Here is a 17,283-nt window from a genome sequence, read left to right as displayed (position 1 = left end):
TAGAAACGTAAGGAATCAATCGCTACACAAATGCGACACATTTTTTCTTTGGTATCGTGTTTCTTTGCCTGCCCTCAATAAAAGGGCTTTGTTTGCTGCACACTTGAGCCACAAAGAATATCTAAAACGACGTAAATGACATGGTTAAAACGGTACAGGAAACACATGAATGGACTTGAAATCAGGTGACCCTCGTTGAATCTGATTTTTCCTTCCAAAATTGCCGTCCCAATTCTCAAGTCCAAATATTCTGTATATTGAATTTCCAATCCTCAATCATAAACAAGAAAATCAAACCCTGGATCATGATTTTTAAATTTTTTTTTTATTAATGTGCTTTGAATCATACAGCATAATTTAAACCCATTCAGACAGAAATTGTGTTACATCTATCATTCAACCAAGACAAAATATCACTACGAACAATTTCGATGTTGTCATCAGGTTCACCAAACAACAACGAATGCCACATTCCTTCATAGATCCTTATCGTCTTGTCTTGGCTTGATGCTTCCTTGTACAAAGTCCTACTCACTTCAGGATCCGTAACAACATCTGCGCTGCCATGTACTACAAGGAATGGGATACTCACATCACATAGTTTTTGACTCAAATACTCAGTTACCCTCAGGAGTTCAACAACCGTTCCCAATCTTGGCTTTCCCCTGTATCTTAAAGGATTCTTGTTTCCTACAATCTTCTTTTCTTCTAGTTTGACTGATTTGTGTAAAAGATCTTTAGTTGGTACAATTGGTAAAGTGGGCATGAATTTTGAGATAAAGGTGAGAAATTGAGGAAATGGCCATCTGGGTCTTACCTTATCTGAGATTTTGCACATGGGTGCTACCAAAACTGCTCCTTGGAACCCATTTGGATCAGCAAAATGAACCAACAAAGAAATAGCACCACCCATTGATTCTCCATAAAGAAAACAAGGTAACCCATCAAAGTTAGGATCTTGCTTGATGAGATTGAAGTAAGAGAGACAATCTTGTACAACTAAATCAACATTTGGGACATAACATTTTAGGCCTTGAGATCTACCATGGCCTTCAAGGTCAAGACCAAAGCAAGCAAAACCTTTCTGAGCAAGGAAGATTGTTGTGGACTGGAAAGTCCAACTCATGTCATTGCCATACCCGTGGATTCCAAAGATGATGCCACGTGCACTCCCAGAGATGGGAAGCCATGATCTTGTGAAGAGAGAGAGGCCTCTTGGTGAGGTGTAGAATGATTTTGATCCCTTGATTCCTTGCTGCTTGTAGTACTCTTCCTCTGAGAAGCTTCCCCAATAGTTAACATTTTCTTCTTTTTCCATCATTTTCTGAGAGGAAGAGAGAATGATCAAATTTTGGGGGGTCTGCTATTTGATTGGTAGAGACTTTGTGGTTTGCTTTTTAATGGTTACTGGATTTGGATTTGGTGAGGCTGACTCTTGTATTGGGCTGTGGTGTTGGTTGAGTTGGGCTAGAAGACTCGGGCTTGTTCTCTGTTGATTTCGGGTCTTGCTCGCTGCTTCTGTTCGTTTTGGAGTTTTGGTCAGTTGGTCATTTCCTTCATTTTTTTTTTCGTTTCGTTATAAGGCTCTGCTTTCTTTCTGCACAAGTAATAATGTTCCATTAGCACTCGTCTTATTGTTTTGCATTTTAAGAACGCTAACTTTAATATAATTGGTAGGAATTATTGGCATTTGATTACATGTTGCAAGTAACCTTTCCTGATGGCTAGAAAAGCAAATGTGTAACCTTGAAAAAGTTTTCGTCCTACTTATATGCCATATGCTGGCGCTGGATTGAAGTGCTTTTTATGCCCATGAATTTTATACCATACTAAAACTGGATCATGCATCAACCTCCCCCGACCCTAAAAATTTAATGCATCTTGCTTTTGCCTAGTTGATGATTATTGTTTGTAGATCAGAGGGGGGAGTGGGGGACCTTGAACATTGGACTTTGGGGTTCTGATTGTATTAATTAGCCTTCTTGGTCCTTCGAAGTTATAACATGATAGAACAAACCTTCCTTGACCTTGAAAATGTACCCATCGATCTACCCTCGACGTCTAGCTCTTCTTTTAGTCTTTCTACTACACTTAGTGGATTAGTTTTCTTTCCCTTAAAGAGGAGAGCATTAATGCTGGAACCAAGGATCTCTATGCAGATCACACTCACCAGTGTAGATTATCCAGTGGTCTCATAGGCTTCGATAATAATTGCATTTGATTGGCTTAATTTATTAAATGAGGCACTCAAGCTAGGATATCTAAACATATAGCTTAGTGGGGTTGGTGTTAATTAGATATCTGCTACTGGCTCAAATGATACAGTTAGAAAAGATTCTGTTTCTTAGGGAAGGCAGTTTCAACATAAACCCCAAAGGGAAAGTTAAACAAAAAACCAACAAAAAAAAAGTTGGTAGGTGATTCAACTTCTATTTAGTTGCTTAAACTTGTCAAAGAATTAACCTAGAAAAGGAAGTATGTAAATATAGTTTGATAGTATGACTTTAGTCAACATTCCTTGGCCGTTCCTTCTTTCTCTTCACTTCATGATGTTCTTGATTTTGGTAAGTTTTCATTTTGCTTCTCTTGCATTTTGTCCTTTTTTAAAAAACATTGCTACATTTCATCTAGTTACCGGTACTCTTTATGAGCATCCAGTAGGACAAGTCCTGTGCACAAAGTTATAATGATTCTCACTCTCTTTGTCATAGGAGTGGTAAGAAACTGTTGAATATTTCATTTTTTGGACAGTTGACCAAGGGGATGCTGGACTGTTAAGTATTTAAATAGTTTAGTTCTATTTGTAGTTTCTTTGATATATTCCTTGCAGTTATGCAGTTGAACTTATTGGGGTATAATTTGGTGTTAAACTTCATGGTGAGAGTACTCGACCTTAATGATAATTTAGTATCAATTAGCTCCATGTTAGTGGATAATTGCATGATGAATTTAGATACTTCACAGGGCATTTATATATCCAATTTATTTGTTGTGTGAAAGCAAACAAGAAGTGAAGACATAATTTTGAATGTTCATATCCAACAGGATCAGAGATAGTGAAAACATGCCCTCTAAGAAGCTCAATATGGCCAGTGGCCCTAAGGCAATGCATCTCTATAACTAAAGCTTCAAAACCCAAACATCCAAAAAACATGTCTTACAAATTAAAATTTTTTCTCAAATTATTATCTTTGCAAAAAAAAATCAACCAAGGCCAGTCCTAGGAAGACAAAATGGTTAAGTAGGTTTTTTCATTTTGACTGTTCTGTTTGTTGGGTTAGCTGGAAACAGAGAAACGGAAATGGAGAAGGTAGTTAAACAAAAAGTGTAACACCGAAAGTGAAAACTCTTATAACTTCCTTAGTTTGCTATGGTCCTGTTAGGCTGTAATTGCAGTCTATAAAAGATTTGAGTAATTTCATAACAACACTTTCACTTTCTTGGCTGGATGCTCAAGGAACATTGCCAAAAGCTAGCTTGTAAGGATTCCGTGAGCTTTTGGTTTATCCACAATTGCTTCCCATGTTAGGTAGGTCAAATAAGCGTTGCAAAAGTTCTATTCTTTTGTTAGTGGTAGTAGAAACCTTTAAAAGCACAAAGGAGAAATACAAAAGAAATTTATATTCCAAGATCAGAGATAGGTATTGGGCTAATGTATTGGCCCCCCAGTAACATTTAAAATTTTTAATGATAAATGCAGAAGATGGTCAATTGAACTAGGTCAAGAATGGGGGCCTATGCAAGCCAAAAAAGGTTTCTAGGAAATGTAGCATATAATTTGATTATTGAAGCAAATTAGATTCAGTCTGCTTGATTCAATTTAATAAATGATTATGCTGTTACATTGATGAGAAGCATTTCAAACAGTCAACATTTACAAAGTAATTCAGATACCTTTCAAACAGTTATGGGATAAGTTCATCCAAAAACTCATTTCAAGATAATGTACTCTTATCATCTGGTTGTCAATGCATTGTACACAGCAGCTTGCCACAAATCTAATCTGCTTCTCACTAAGTACACTGAAGTTCTTAGGTCATCATGAAATCGATAATGCTCGTGCCCACTAAAATGAGAACAGATAAAGAAAATTGTCCCTTTTGCATCAACTTTATGGTCATACAATTGTGTCTAAAGAATAAAAATATTATCAATTACACAATAGCTGTTCTAAAGATGTTATTTGAGAGAATGATTCAAGATGAGGCTTATCAGAATACGATTTTCGTTCAATTGGAATTTTATACGTAACATATTCCACATGCCAAACGTGTCTTCTCATGCGTCGGAATAGTCAGAAAACCATTGATTTTCAATGTCGTCCACCATTTGTAGGCTCTTGTATATGTACACCCTGGAACATAGGTAAAAAAATACTTTATATGAATGGCTTAAGCACTTTTTCTACATAATAGAATCATAAAATCTTTGTCCTTAAGTGAGAAACTGTTAGTAATTTAGTACATTTGCATCATGTGGAAAAGGAATAACGCAGCAGTGTTGGGCAAATGGGTGCTGGTTCTGCTGCTTGAAATTTAAAAATAGGAAGGTGGTGATGATCAGATAAAGAAAAGCAAGCCTATTTATTTACCTTCAAAGCTAGAAAGGCGGAAATTACCTCTTTATTGAGTTTATCATAAGAAAACAAAGAAAATGTCATACATATCTTTTATATGCTAATTTGTTGAGAGTATTTTTTTGGCACAGTTTTACCATTTAGGCATGAAGAGGAGGTTTTACTATGTACTGCTCTATTCAAAGTGCATTTTAATTGATTTATCATTGAAAAAGTACCAAAGCATGTTTACTCTTCTAATTTCTGGCTGCATTTGTCTTTTAGATGATAGAAGAAACGCTTCAAACTTGGTTTTACTTAGAATGAACAACCTTCTGCAATCTTTCTCAAGGTTCTTGGTATAATATACATTTTAGATGAACTTTCTGGATGCATGACTTTTTCAATATGGGATGTTGACTGTTGAGGGAAGTATTTAGAAATTTTATCTTACCGACAACAATACTGATTGGGAATTATGACAGTAAACTAGATGCTAGAAACAATAGCAAAATAAAATTATTGTATGTTTAAGAGGCATTAGCTGATTATTCTCATTGATAACCAAATTTCAAAATACATAAACATGAAAAGAGTATGACTGATTAGCTATCAGTTATGTTTTTGTATTATCTTCTGAATCTTGAGAATGTAGATATAAATAAAAATGTGGATGCGATTCCTCTCCTACTCTCCCGTTCTGCAGGGCTCATGAATTTGAGTAGGTTGGCTACTTCACTTTGCAAACTTGATATTAATCCTGTAGAACACATTTGACTTGGGCTAGAGCTGTAGTAAAGAGTAGTACTGAAGTGGAGCTTTTAAAAGGTTCCGTCAGATTGAGATTATTTGAAATAATTTATAATATTTTGCTCATTTTAAAACTTTATTAAAGGTGATTATCAGCTTCTCATTTCAGCTCTTTTCAGAAGCTCCCCTTTGAGTTTTAGCTTTTAGTCCCTGGTTAGTTTTTACAGGAGCCAAAGATTGACTTGTCAAACTTGATTTTCCCAACTTCAACATTTTGTAGTAGAGAAGTTGCTTTAAAAGTTGCGCCAAAGCATATGCACTTTGCCTCTTAATTTGTTAGTGCGTTTTATCTCAACTTGCTCAGCCCATTGACTTGATTATCCCAAAACCGCTAAAGTACAAAAGATTAAATAAAAAAAAAAGAAAGACCTCGAGCTTATTGTAGTTCAGATGTTTATCTCCAGTGAAAAACGATACACTGATTTTTCATGTCTGCTAATTTGTTTCCTCATTGGTCAGATTTTTTTGCCAGATAACTGTGTGGAGCATCATATAAATGTTTGCGCTTATGCATGATACACACACATAAATTAGATAAAATAATATGTTTTCTATAATGAGCTTAAGCATAGATCTGCACTTTTCTTTCTTGACATTGTCCTCATTTCTGATTAGTGGCAGTGGCTCAATACCAAAGAGAATGAAAATAAGAATTAAATCAAGGGATTAGGTGGCCATCCATTTGGAGGCCAAAAAAAGTTAGGTTGCAGCATATGAGTCAGAATTACAAGTGGCAGTTTGCTTTTTGGGTGCCATTTCTTTGTGCAAAAACAGAATGATGCATATGTTGGATGGATATTTAGCTGTGTTTTACATATAATCATTAAAATAAGTGAAGCAGAAGAATGTACACTAATTTTTCTCATATTTATTAACTAGCTAAAGAGAGTATTTGTCATATTACAGTGGGATTGATCAGCATTACAATGCTAAAGGCTATATTTGTTTATCTTCATTAATGCTTTCAGAAAGAGTGCAAAAACTCTTGAGGTAAACTTTATTTAGGAATATCTTTGATGCTTGTGATGATGATATATATGGTCAGTTAGCCTCTGATAAATGTACATCAAATAGAAAATGAAGTAATAACATGAATAAATCATTCACTGAATATCTATGAGATGTCTTCCATCTCATTATTCAACGAAATAAAGTTAGGATCCAGGTCATTGCTCAACAACCTAATTGATGTTCCTTTCATACCTTTCACCACCTGGAGTTCATCAGATTCAAGGGTCACGATGCACAAGGTTCGCCACAAAATTCCATCTTTCAACTTTGTGATGATGAGATTCTTAGAAACAGTTAGCTTTTTTCTGTATTTAAGAAGAACCACTAGTTCCGAATATATGCCACAATGTCTTTTCATATATACTGGCTACTTTTTGATAAGATAATTCACTGGCAATAAGCCAGTCAATTCTTATGAAGATACTGCCATGTGATGTTTTAGTCTTCGTATAATCATAGAAGTGGACCATTGTAGACTTTGGAACAGTCTCTCCGACCTTTAAATGATTTAACTAACACTGGGCAGATAGTACATTGCATTCAGGGCACTCCAATTAGGTTGTTGTGACTTGTTAGTACTTGCAATGCAGTTTTAGGACAATCAGACAGGTCGATATACAAATAAATACCTTAACTAGTATCTCTTTAATACAGGATCAATCCAAAGCGCAATTAGACTTGATTTATCTGTTGCATACGCAGAACTGAAAAAAAATCCATCTGTTACTTCATTCTTTTATAATTAATTATCTTTTTATTTGTCAAAGAAGCTAACTAATTCAGCACCATAGTTAAGAATCCGTAAGTGCGTTATATGTTAACAATTGTCCCTTGGTTGGTCTTGGCTCTTTTGGTCAGTCATTCCCTCATTGAGCGTTGTAGTGGAAACATAACTGATTTTCTTCATCTTTTCGATTGGTTTGAGATGAAAGAAAGATGGATCACCAGGTACGTAGTGTCAGGTGATATTTTTGAATCTATTGGTCGCATTTCTCCACATAGCTTACCAAAATGATCATTTATTATCAGTTATTTATCTGTTCATGAAACAAAGGGGCCTAATTATTTAATACATACAGTTTCACTAATGTAGGTCAATTCTAGATTCAAACACTTTTTCTAAAAACAAAAAAAAAACATTGACAAACATGGCAAAATGAACAAATTTCTGGATAACCTTTCCCAGTCAAACTTTTATGTTCAAAGTTTACACAGTTGAGCTCCCATCATTTTGAACATTATTGTCGACAGAAGTGTAAAAGAATCTAGAGGTTCAATAAAAAAAAAATTTGCTTTATCTTTTTCTCAATAACCATGGAGACTTTAACTGAATGAAGATAGATTTATGAATTACCATATTTATATGCTTTTCTACTAAAAACCAATATTTTGTTAACCTTAAATCTGCTAAAGGCCCTTTCCTACTTGTTTTAGGATCATTTGTTCCAATAAACTGATGAAGTGAAAGATAAATTTGATGCTATATATCGGAAATCACAACTTGATTAAATAATTGGTGGATAACATAAAAAAAATGGAAGTTAACCATGATATAAACAAGCACGTTACAATGTATCCGATCTTTGCTATCGTTTAAAATGTTTTCTTAATTAAGAATAAATCTTCAAAAAAGAAAAATATAAATGGCAACTTTGACTCTCTTAATTGCTTGGAAAATCATTCCATATTGATAAAAATAAATCTTATCACCTTTCCCTGTCCATATTTTCTCTTTTAATGTCTTTCCTTGTTTATCTTTATTTCTATTTTAATATATGTTCCCTTATTTATCTGTAGTTAGTCAAATATTCTTGATCACAATTAAGCCAGAAATCATATCCCCCAAACTGAGCTTTGCTTTTCACTTCATGACAAGAAATTTTGTATACATGATGGTCACCAAATGTTGACTGTATATTTAGTCTCGTTTCGTTGAATCATGGATCAATAGCACTATTGCAATGAGTGACCATATACTTTTGAAAATCAAGTATATCTTAATCAGAATCCAAAATTTTCTTAGAACTGATAGTCATCGTTGCTTTGACAAATAAGAAGATCATGTGGAATGTGTTTGGCACAAATTATTGGGGATAATGATCGACGTAGTTCATATTACCATGATTCACCGATCCAACACAGAGATTCCACTGTCCCTTGAACACTCTAGAAACTGTCTAAAAACCATGTCAGATTGCCATAAAGTAGCCAATCATATAAAAATTTCGATGCCACGTAGGACATTTTCTTCTGTATCTTGGCACTTTTGTTAATTGTCCCTATATCGAGGCATTATAAATAGATATGTGATCTTTCTTGGTAATCATCAATCCTTCTGTTGAAATCAGTCTGACTTGTTTGTCTGTATCAACATGGATTTGGGACTGAAAGGGGTAGCTTTCCTTACTTTGGCTTTTGTTTCAACTATATCATCAGTGCATCCTATCACTGGTGATAGACATTGGCGAAGGTATAACAGGAAGGGAATAAGTTCCCTGGGGAATGATGACCCCGTTACCAACTTGCCTGGCCAGCCATCAGTAGACTTCCGCCATTATGCTGGCTATGTTACTGTGAATGAAAAGAATGGAAGAGCACTTTTTTATTGGTTCTATGAGGCTATGTCTTACCCTGATGAAAAACCACTGGTGCTGTGGCTTAATGGAGGTAAGAATAATGGATTAAATTATCTGGAAAGTGATCAAATTTGGTCTTGAGCTATTGCATCTTGTTCTACATCCGCAGTCTTGTTCACCTCCGGGTAGATTGTATTAATGGAAGATGCTGGCCAAAACAAATTTGATCCTGGTGTTCGAAATACATTTGTTATCAAAAGTTACATAGTTTTTAAAACCTACCCCAGGCCTTTTCAGATTCCAATCTTTTGACCAAAAGATCTCTCCCTATACATTTCTATCTTTACATCCTTTTATTCGCACATATCGCATAAAGAGAGAAAAAGAGAAAGCTATCACAGATTCCTTCATTTCAAGTGTTGCCTGGTTGTTAGACAGACCACGGGCCATATATATAAAATAATTGCTATAATATCCTAGGGTATATGATACATGATCATTGTCACATGTCCTCTCTTAGAGGAGGTCATTGCTCTTTTTTTCATTTACACTTGTGGAAATAAGCCTCATTCCACAATTCAATATGTTTTTTTTTTCTATGTTCTCTAATAAGCTGACAAGTTCTTTATGTTTCAGGTCCTGGGTGCTCTTCTGTGGGATATGGAGCAACGCAAGAGATTGGTCCATTCATAGTGGACACTGGTGGGCGTGGAATTAAATTTAACAACTTCTCATGGAATAAAGGTATAAAGTTCGGAATTTGTAGTTTTCTAGCAACTTGCATATGTAAGTTGCAAGTATGTTCTTCTTATCTATTCATCTTGGTTGTTCATTGTTCTTGTCACGGACGTCATCATTGTTATCATTATTAAAATATCTGTTATTGCATCACATAAAATCAATATACTTTTATGGTTGCTCTTTTCAACCTCTGTATGTTGCTCTCTCCATATTCCAATACCATTACTAAGAATTTTTTAATGTCTTCGGTGATGCAGAAGCCAATATGTTATTCCTGGAATCTCCTATTGGAGTTGGATTTTCGTACTCTAATACTTCCACTGATTATGATAATCTAGGAGATGAGTTTACCGGTGAGTTTAACACAAAATTACACTTGTAAATTGCTGCGACTGTATCTTAACATGGTATTGCCAATTAAATTATTTTTTTTAGACAAGTAGTCTGTCCAATACTATTGGTAAATTGTGGCTAAAATATGACCTAATTTCTGTCATACCACTGTCAAAGATGGGATTTCATTCAAATTTTTTTTAAAAAAAATGTGTAGCTTCTACGTAAAAATTCTATTATAGGAGCTTCTGATCATTATCAGATTATCATAAAATTATTCTTGTAACTAATTAGTGTTTTTTTCTACCACGGACACCAGCAAATGATGCTTATACTTTTCTGCATAACTGGTTCCTGAAGTTTCCATCATACAGAACACGGACCTTTTATATTGCTGGAGAAAGCTATGCAGGTATTCCTCTTTAATAATTTATTTTGTCTTTATCTCGACGGAGTGATTCTCAATTGATGACTTGTTTTTCACAGGAAAATATGTGCCAGAGTTGGCTGAGCTCATTTATGACAACAACAAGGATCCTTCACTTCATATTGAGCTCAAGGGTATTTTGGTATGATCATTTGTGAATTATAAAAAATAAATTATTTAGGCTATTTGTAAACGCGTGATAGTAAACCTGGTCCTGTTTTTTCTGCTAGACCATTGCATGCTTGGTTGACGTGCTGAAATTTTCTTGTCAACAGTTGGGAAATCCTGAAACATATGATGCTGAGGACTGGAGAGGTATGACGGATTATGCTTGGAGCCATGCTGTGGTATCTGATGAAACTCACAAAATAATCAGTGAAAGCTGTGATTTTAAAAGCAATGATACATGGAGCAATGAAGATTGTAGTCAAGCTGTAGATGAAGTACTCAAACAGTATAAGAAGATTGATATCTACAGCCTATACACCCCTGTGTGTATTGGTGATAGTGCTGGTTCAAATACCAAATCAATATTGCAAGTCATGATGAAGCGAACATCCAACATGGTGATCACATGTTTCATTTCTGTAACTTACATTGACCTATAATACAATATCATTGTCAGAGGAATTTCTCATGACTTAATTCTTGTCCTCTTTCTTTTTTCTTTTTTTTTTTTGGGGGGGGGGGTGTAGGATTTCCTTCATTCCATGTTATAGTACTTCCATTAACTTGTGTGGCAAAGTTATGATACGGTGGTTTCATGGATTTTCCTTACCAGATGCCAAGGATTTTGGGTGGCTTTGATCCCTGCCTTGATGATTATGCAAAAGCTTTCTACAATAGACTGGATGTTCAAAAAGCTCTCCACGTTAGTGATGGTTATCATCTCAGGAACTGGAGCATCTGCAAGTAATGTCTTGTTGATATCTTGTTATATATGATTCCTTATAATTCTTTCTTCAACCATCATTCTTATAAGCCTGTAATGATGAGAAGAAGCATATTAGGATTGAGGTTTTCTAATGCCAACTGAACATTGGGATTCCCTTGTATGACGCAGTCAAAAGATATTTGATGATTGGTCAGATTCAAAGCCGTCGGTACTTCCCATATACAAAAAGCTTATTGCAGTAGGAGTTAGAATTTGGGTCTACAGGTAAGTCACATGCTTCAAACAGTTTTCTAGATATTGTAGTCGATTGTTTTTCTGTCTCATGGTAATAGCTTCTGAGTGGTATAGTGGAGACACGGATGGAAGAGTTCCTGTTCTGTCAACGCGATACAGCATAAGTGCTTTGGGATTGCCCATCACTAAGGCATGGAGACCATGGTATCATGACAAACAGGTATTGATGATGACAGTCAAGATGAAAATAAAAACACATGGTTTAACTTGTTTCACTATTAATGACTCTGATTAATATTTTATTTTCAATCTGATTCTATTAACCTTACAACTTAAACTTACTAAAAACATTTTAATATATTTCTCCACTGCAAAAGCTCCTTCCCCTTAGTATTTCTCTGAGACAGAGAGATAGGTAGGTAAAGGGGGGGGGGGGGGGGGCGTATTAGTAGTGTGATCGTACCATTACTCTATTTCTTTTGCATTTGTCATTGGAAAAAAAAAAAAAAAAAAGAGATAAAGAACAACTCCATTCTCTTTTCAAACGGGAGCTGAAATGCCATGATTTCTTTATTGTGGTTCATTCAGCAATGTATCTGAAGTTCTGAACCTTGGAATTATGAGCTTAACTGACAAAAACTCTCAGCTCTAATTATGTCTCGAAATCATGCCATCTTGTCCTAAAGAACTGATTAGTCAAGCCCTACCATGTGATGGTTTTAGTTGATTAATACTAATACTTTAAGGGTCTACTTAAACATTTTAGAATGGTGAGTAAGAATGTCTAAATTATATGATTTGCTTATTGTACATGATTGTTGTTTCTCATTTAAAAAGCTCTCTCTATCCCTCTATCAAGTTTTGCATTTAAATCTTGTGGGTTATGTATGGAAGATTCGAAGTCTTAACATCTTTATAAAACCGAGATCCTGCATTTTGGTCGTGAACAATGCATAGCACAAGCATACATCTTTTACTAACTTCAAGTTTTGCCATTCATTTGGTCAGGTCAGCGGTTGGTTTCAAGAGTACAAAGGACTTACCTTTGCAACATTTAGAGGAGCTGGCCATGCAGTGCCCTGCTTCAAACCAAGCAGTTCACTTGCTTTCTTCTCAGCTTTTCTCCTTGGGGAATCCCCATCTTCCTCCCGATAGAGAGTTAGAAGATTTGGGTCTTAATTAGTACTCTGTAGGTATCAGAAAACAGTAACAGTAGAAAAATAACAAGTTCTAGGTGTGTCTTCACCAACTAAAATATTCCTTTCAGCTTTATGCATAGGAAATGAGCTAGACTACCATACATAATAAGGCAGATGGAGAGGAATTCCTATTTCTGATTTTTGTGCGACCAGTTACAAGGCATTTCTTTTTTTTTTTTTTTTTGCTGATTAATTAATAATAAGGTGTCCCTATTTGTCCTAGATGGTGCTTATCTCATAAAAACTGAAAAGGAATTGCTGTCAAATTACCATCTTTTTTTGTGTATGTGATGGGTTTCTTTTGTCCGATTGAGCTGGTTTGCCCAGTCAAACCACCATATATTTTCTTCCAGCTGGCTTATTCCACAAAGCAGTCAAGATGTTCATTCAATGCTTGGACTAGCAAATAAAAGATGACAACAAGGTTGATGTATACAATTGGTCTTTTGCTTTGAATAGTCTACGATAATAGCACCCACATATTATAACTATATTGCAATTTGGCTCAAAGTTTATCTTTCCAATTCAATTGGTTAACAGACTTTTAGACTGCAGTATGGAAAGGACATGTTGACCAAGTAGAACTGATTTAGGCGAAAGAAACAAATTAGCATATTCACGCCTTGAAATGGGCACAAACGCTTTGTATCCCATAATTCTCTTGCTCTGATATTTGAAAGGATGAACAAAGTAGAGAATTTATTGCTGCAAATTCCTTCTTTGATCCAGAGTCATAAGGAAGGGGCATCTATGGCTTCGATGCCCCAACATATAAAGGAATATAGATTGCCTTCTGGATGTCTTGATGAAGCATCTGTGGGTTGGAATCATATTTGTTGTAGAACATCTGAAATACCTTGATGCATGTTAAGTGAAGACGCCTAGATGCTATAGGCAAATCACTGAATCCATCAATCAGAGCATGTTTGAGCAACTCTTTCCTCTTTTTGTCAATTAAGTCTCTAACGAAGGCAATCGAATCATCAATGTCTGTCTCCGGGGTTTTCTTTCATATAAAGTGATACATCATTTTTCCGTCTTCTATTTTCCTACGCAGTTTTTTGTGATTTTAGCTTCCATGAAGAAAAAAAGGAAATAAGAAAGTTGGATTTAAAAAAAAAATTTTTATGAATTATATATTCAAGTTATATAAAAATTTAATTTACAAAATTATTCTATGAAATTCCTTTTTCTAAAATTTTTACGTTATTGTATCCAATACTTACAAAATTTCCATAAATTAATGAATATAACAGAACAAATAAATGAAAAAAGAATAAGTGAAACACAAATAAAAAAGGAAAGAAAAATACCAACTTGAATCTATATGGGATGAATATTGGACTTGATTAACTCAATGCTTGGGCCTAAGCAAATTGTGGGATGGACCTAGCCCTAGTCTCAATCAGGTCAAATGCCAGACTTTCGCTCTCCAGTTTTTTCTTCTCCTCTTTCTCGCCTCTCACTCTCTCTATACCAAAGGCTACTTTGTTTATAAAACACAGTCACCATTCTCAATCTTTAGCCGCCACTCGTGATTCCCTCTCCAGTTTCTTCTTCTCCTCTTTCTCGCCTCTCGAATTGTTTGTGTATAATTGTTGCCTTTTTTTCCCTCTGTTCTTTAGTGAACCCAAACACTCAAATAAAAAAATAAAAAAAAAGTAAACCTGTCTTGCCAAAATTTTTGGTTGAAAATTATACTTGGCTTCCCCCTGAATCTCAACACCTAATCAGCTTTCTTGAAATCAAACTAAAATAGCCTAAATCTAGAACCGAATAGCAAAATTTCAACCACCACAATACTAACCGGAAACCGACAACATTCTCCTGCTATAAATTTATCTATAATTCTCTTTATTAAAATATTACAATTAATTAATTATAATAAAAAATTATATAAAAATTCATCACTTAAAAATATGAATTCCATGTAATTTTTTAATGGATATTATACAATAACAAATTATAATTAATTAATTATACTATAATAATTATATATAAAAGAACTGAATGTAAATGGAGAAAAAAATTATAAATTTTGTACTATTTGAAAATTTTATCAATTATCTAAATCCAACCTTGACCGAACTTGTAACTTTCAAATTTAGTAACCTTCATCTGATTTTTTTTTTCAATTTTTTTTCTGTTAACCTTTCTTTTCTTTTCTTTTTTCTTAATAAATAAAGTAAAACAAAATGGAAAACAAATGGAATAAATCGTGTGACCCAAGGGACAGATTAAAATCCAAATAAAAATGTGAATTTATTAATGGACAAAAAATAAATTTCAAAATTTAAAATATTTTGAATTAAATGGTATGTTTACAAATAAATTTGTATGTCATTCACAAAACGCGCTATAAGCATGACCAATTTGGTTATAGATATAATATCGTGTTGAACTGAAGGGTTGATAACCTGCTTCCAAAAAAGTTTCATAGTTTATTCATAAAGAAAATTGCACTATGGCCTCTCGCTTTTTGTATATTCTGATTTATGAAAAATATATCATAAAATTATAAAATATAAATATAAATAACAAAATATGAAATAAAATAAACAAAGATTGGGCATTCGGGCTTGAAACTAGATTGAGTCAGTTGGTTTAGACAAATAAAATATCTATAGTTACTCTTTTTTATAAAATTTTTGTATAATAAAAATTTTGCAAAGACAAACATTTATTACGTTTGGGTTCGAAAATGAATTATTTAGACTAAGCCAAAGTTCAAAATAAAATAATTTAGACAGAGCTAAAATTTAAAAGAATGACTTGAATTGAATCGAAGTTAAAAAATAAATGACATAACTTGGATTTAGCTGAAGTCTGAAAATGAGATGGCTTAGACTGAGCCAAAGTTTGAAAATGAGACAATTTGGATTGAATGCAAGTCTAAAAATGAAATAACTTAGACTGAGCTTAATTCTGAAAGTGAGATGACTTGATTTGAGCCAAAGTTTGAAAGTAAAATAAGTTGGACTAAGTCAAAGTAAAAAATGAAGGTAACCAAATTGAATCAAGGTCGAAAATGATAAAACCAATGTTGAAAATAAAAGTGATTAGACTAAATCATGGTCGAAAATGAAAATGAACGAACTGAGCCAAGATAGAAAATAAAAGCGATAGGATTGAACTAAGGTAAAAAATGATGTGATTTACCATGAGATTAAGTCGAAACATGTAATCACAAGATCTTGAAAATAATAATCGAAGGTTTTACATATTATGATAAGAGGTCTTACAAATCATATCCAGAGATCTTAAAGAGTAAACTCGAAGGTTATACAAATCAATTTCATCTTTTAAATTATGCTCCTCTAGACAGAGGTAAATGACTTTTTGAAAGCTTTATTTTGAAATATTTCTATCATCTGAAAGTTAAGATCATATATATGAAAAATTCTTCCTAATCAAGGATTGAAGTATCATCATTTCCTCAATCGATGATTAAAATCTTATATTTTGTAATAATGTATAGGTCTGTGAACCTATTGTTATACACAACCTAAGGAGTCCCTATCAATCTTTTTTATTTAAGTGCGATTGGCCCTTTGGGTGAATCTATTCATTTTTGAGAAAGTTATAAGCTTGACTAAAGGTCCTTAGACTAAGGGTCCTTAAAAAAAATGGGTTTTGATTTGCGTTTCAAATTAAATTCAAAAGTTCAGTTACATGTAGAGAAGATTATAGCTCCCCTACATGTCCATCCAAAAGACGGTTCCAATTTATCTTAAATTATCATAAAAATCTTAATTTAAATGATCTTTTAGTTTTATTAAATTTTGATAGTTAAATATTGAAAATTACTTTTAAGTTTTCTCCATTAATCTAGCAAAATTCTTAAAAATATTTTCTCATTTCAACAGTATTTAAGAATTTCATTTGTTTTCTTGAAAATGTTCCATCGTCGTAAAAGAATTAAATAAATTATTTTATTAAGTCTTAACTTATTGAAAAAATATATAAATTTTTCACCATTTGAGTCAAATTTAAAAATATTTTCTTATTAAAAAATATTTTAGAAAATCGTTCATTTACGATTATTAAGAATTTCATCATCAGAGTTTTTTTTATTTACATTTTTAATTTTTAGATTGAAAATAAATACAAGTTATCTTTATTGAAATATTATCTAAATTCTTCCACTATTTCGGCGGAATTTAGAAAATTCATCACCTAGAAAACTCTTAGAAAATCAATTATTTGTGGTTTTCCTATGATTTCATCCTTAGATAATTTCCATATACTTAAAAAAAATTATGAGTTATATTCTTTGATTTAATTTGAAAATGAATGTAATTACTTTTGTTGAAATTTCATCTAAATTATTCCACAATTCAAGCTAAATTTAGAAAATTTCTTATCTAAAAATTTCTTAGAGAATTAACCATTTGTAATTTTTAAGAATCTCATTATTAGATAATTACTATTCATTCCCAAAATTTTATAAAGTTTATTATTATTATTTTTACTTTGAAAATAAATACCAATTGTTGTTGAAG

At 33.4% G+C, this 17,283-nt stretch overlaps 1 protein-coding gene and 1 pseudogene across 3 annotated transcripts; one reads left to right on the top strand and one right to left on the bottom strand.

Moving 5' to 3' along the window:
- Positions 1-306: 306 nt before the first annotated feature.
- LOC111275078 (caffeoylshikimate esterase pseudogene) lies at positions 307-1,498 on the bottom strand (annotated as a pseudogene). The gene has a single exon (XR_016334032.1). The product of XR_016334032.1 is annotated as a caffeoylshikimate esterase pseudogene (transcript).
- A 6,979-nt stretch (positions 1,499-8,477) lies between these two features.
- SCPL31 (serine carboxypeptidase-like 31) lies at positions 8,478-13,067 on the top strand. 2 transcript variants are annotated; one of them, XM_022860187.2, is made up of 10 exons: positions 8,478-9,043; positions 9,589-9,696; positions 9,951-10,046; positions 10,346-10,438; positions 10,513-10,595; positions 10,684-11,019; positions 11,235-11,365; positions 11,517-11,612; positions 11,697-11,802; positions 12,591-13,067. In XM_022860187.2, exons 1-10 carry the CDS (start codon positions 8,749-8,751, stop codon positions 12,735-12,737), a joined length of 1,491 nt encoding a protein of 496 aa, XP_022715922.2. In that variant the 5' UTR covers positions 8,478-8,748; the 3' UTR covers positions 12,738-13,067. The 2 variants fall into 2 exon arrangements, with proteins under 2 accessions (XP_022715922.2, XP_022715923.2); XM_022860188.2 differs by having other exon boundaries at positions 8,629-9,043; positions 10,729-11,019.
- Positions 13,068-17,283: the final 4,216 nt, after the last annotated feature.

The sequence above is a fragment of the Durio zibethinus genome, chromosome 26, assembly GCF_047325235.1.
Source record: "Durio zibethinus cultivar Kanyao isolate XHJ-2024 chromosome 26, ASM4732523v1, whole genome shotgun sequence".
Taxonomy (NCBI): domain Eukaryota; kingdom Viridiplantae; phylum Streptophyta; class Magnoliopsida; order Malvales; family Malvaceae; genus Durio; species Durio zibethinus.
The sequence above is the reverse complement of the archived record's forward strand: the minus strand, read 5'-3'. Positions and strand labels throughout refer to the sequence as shown.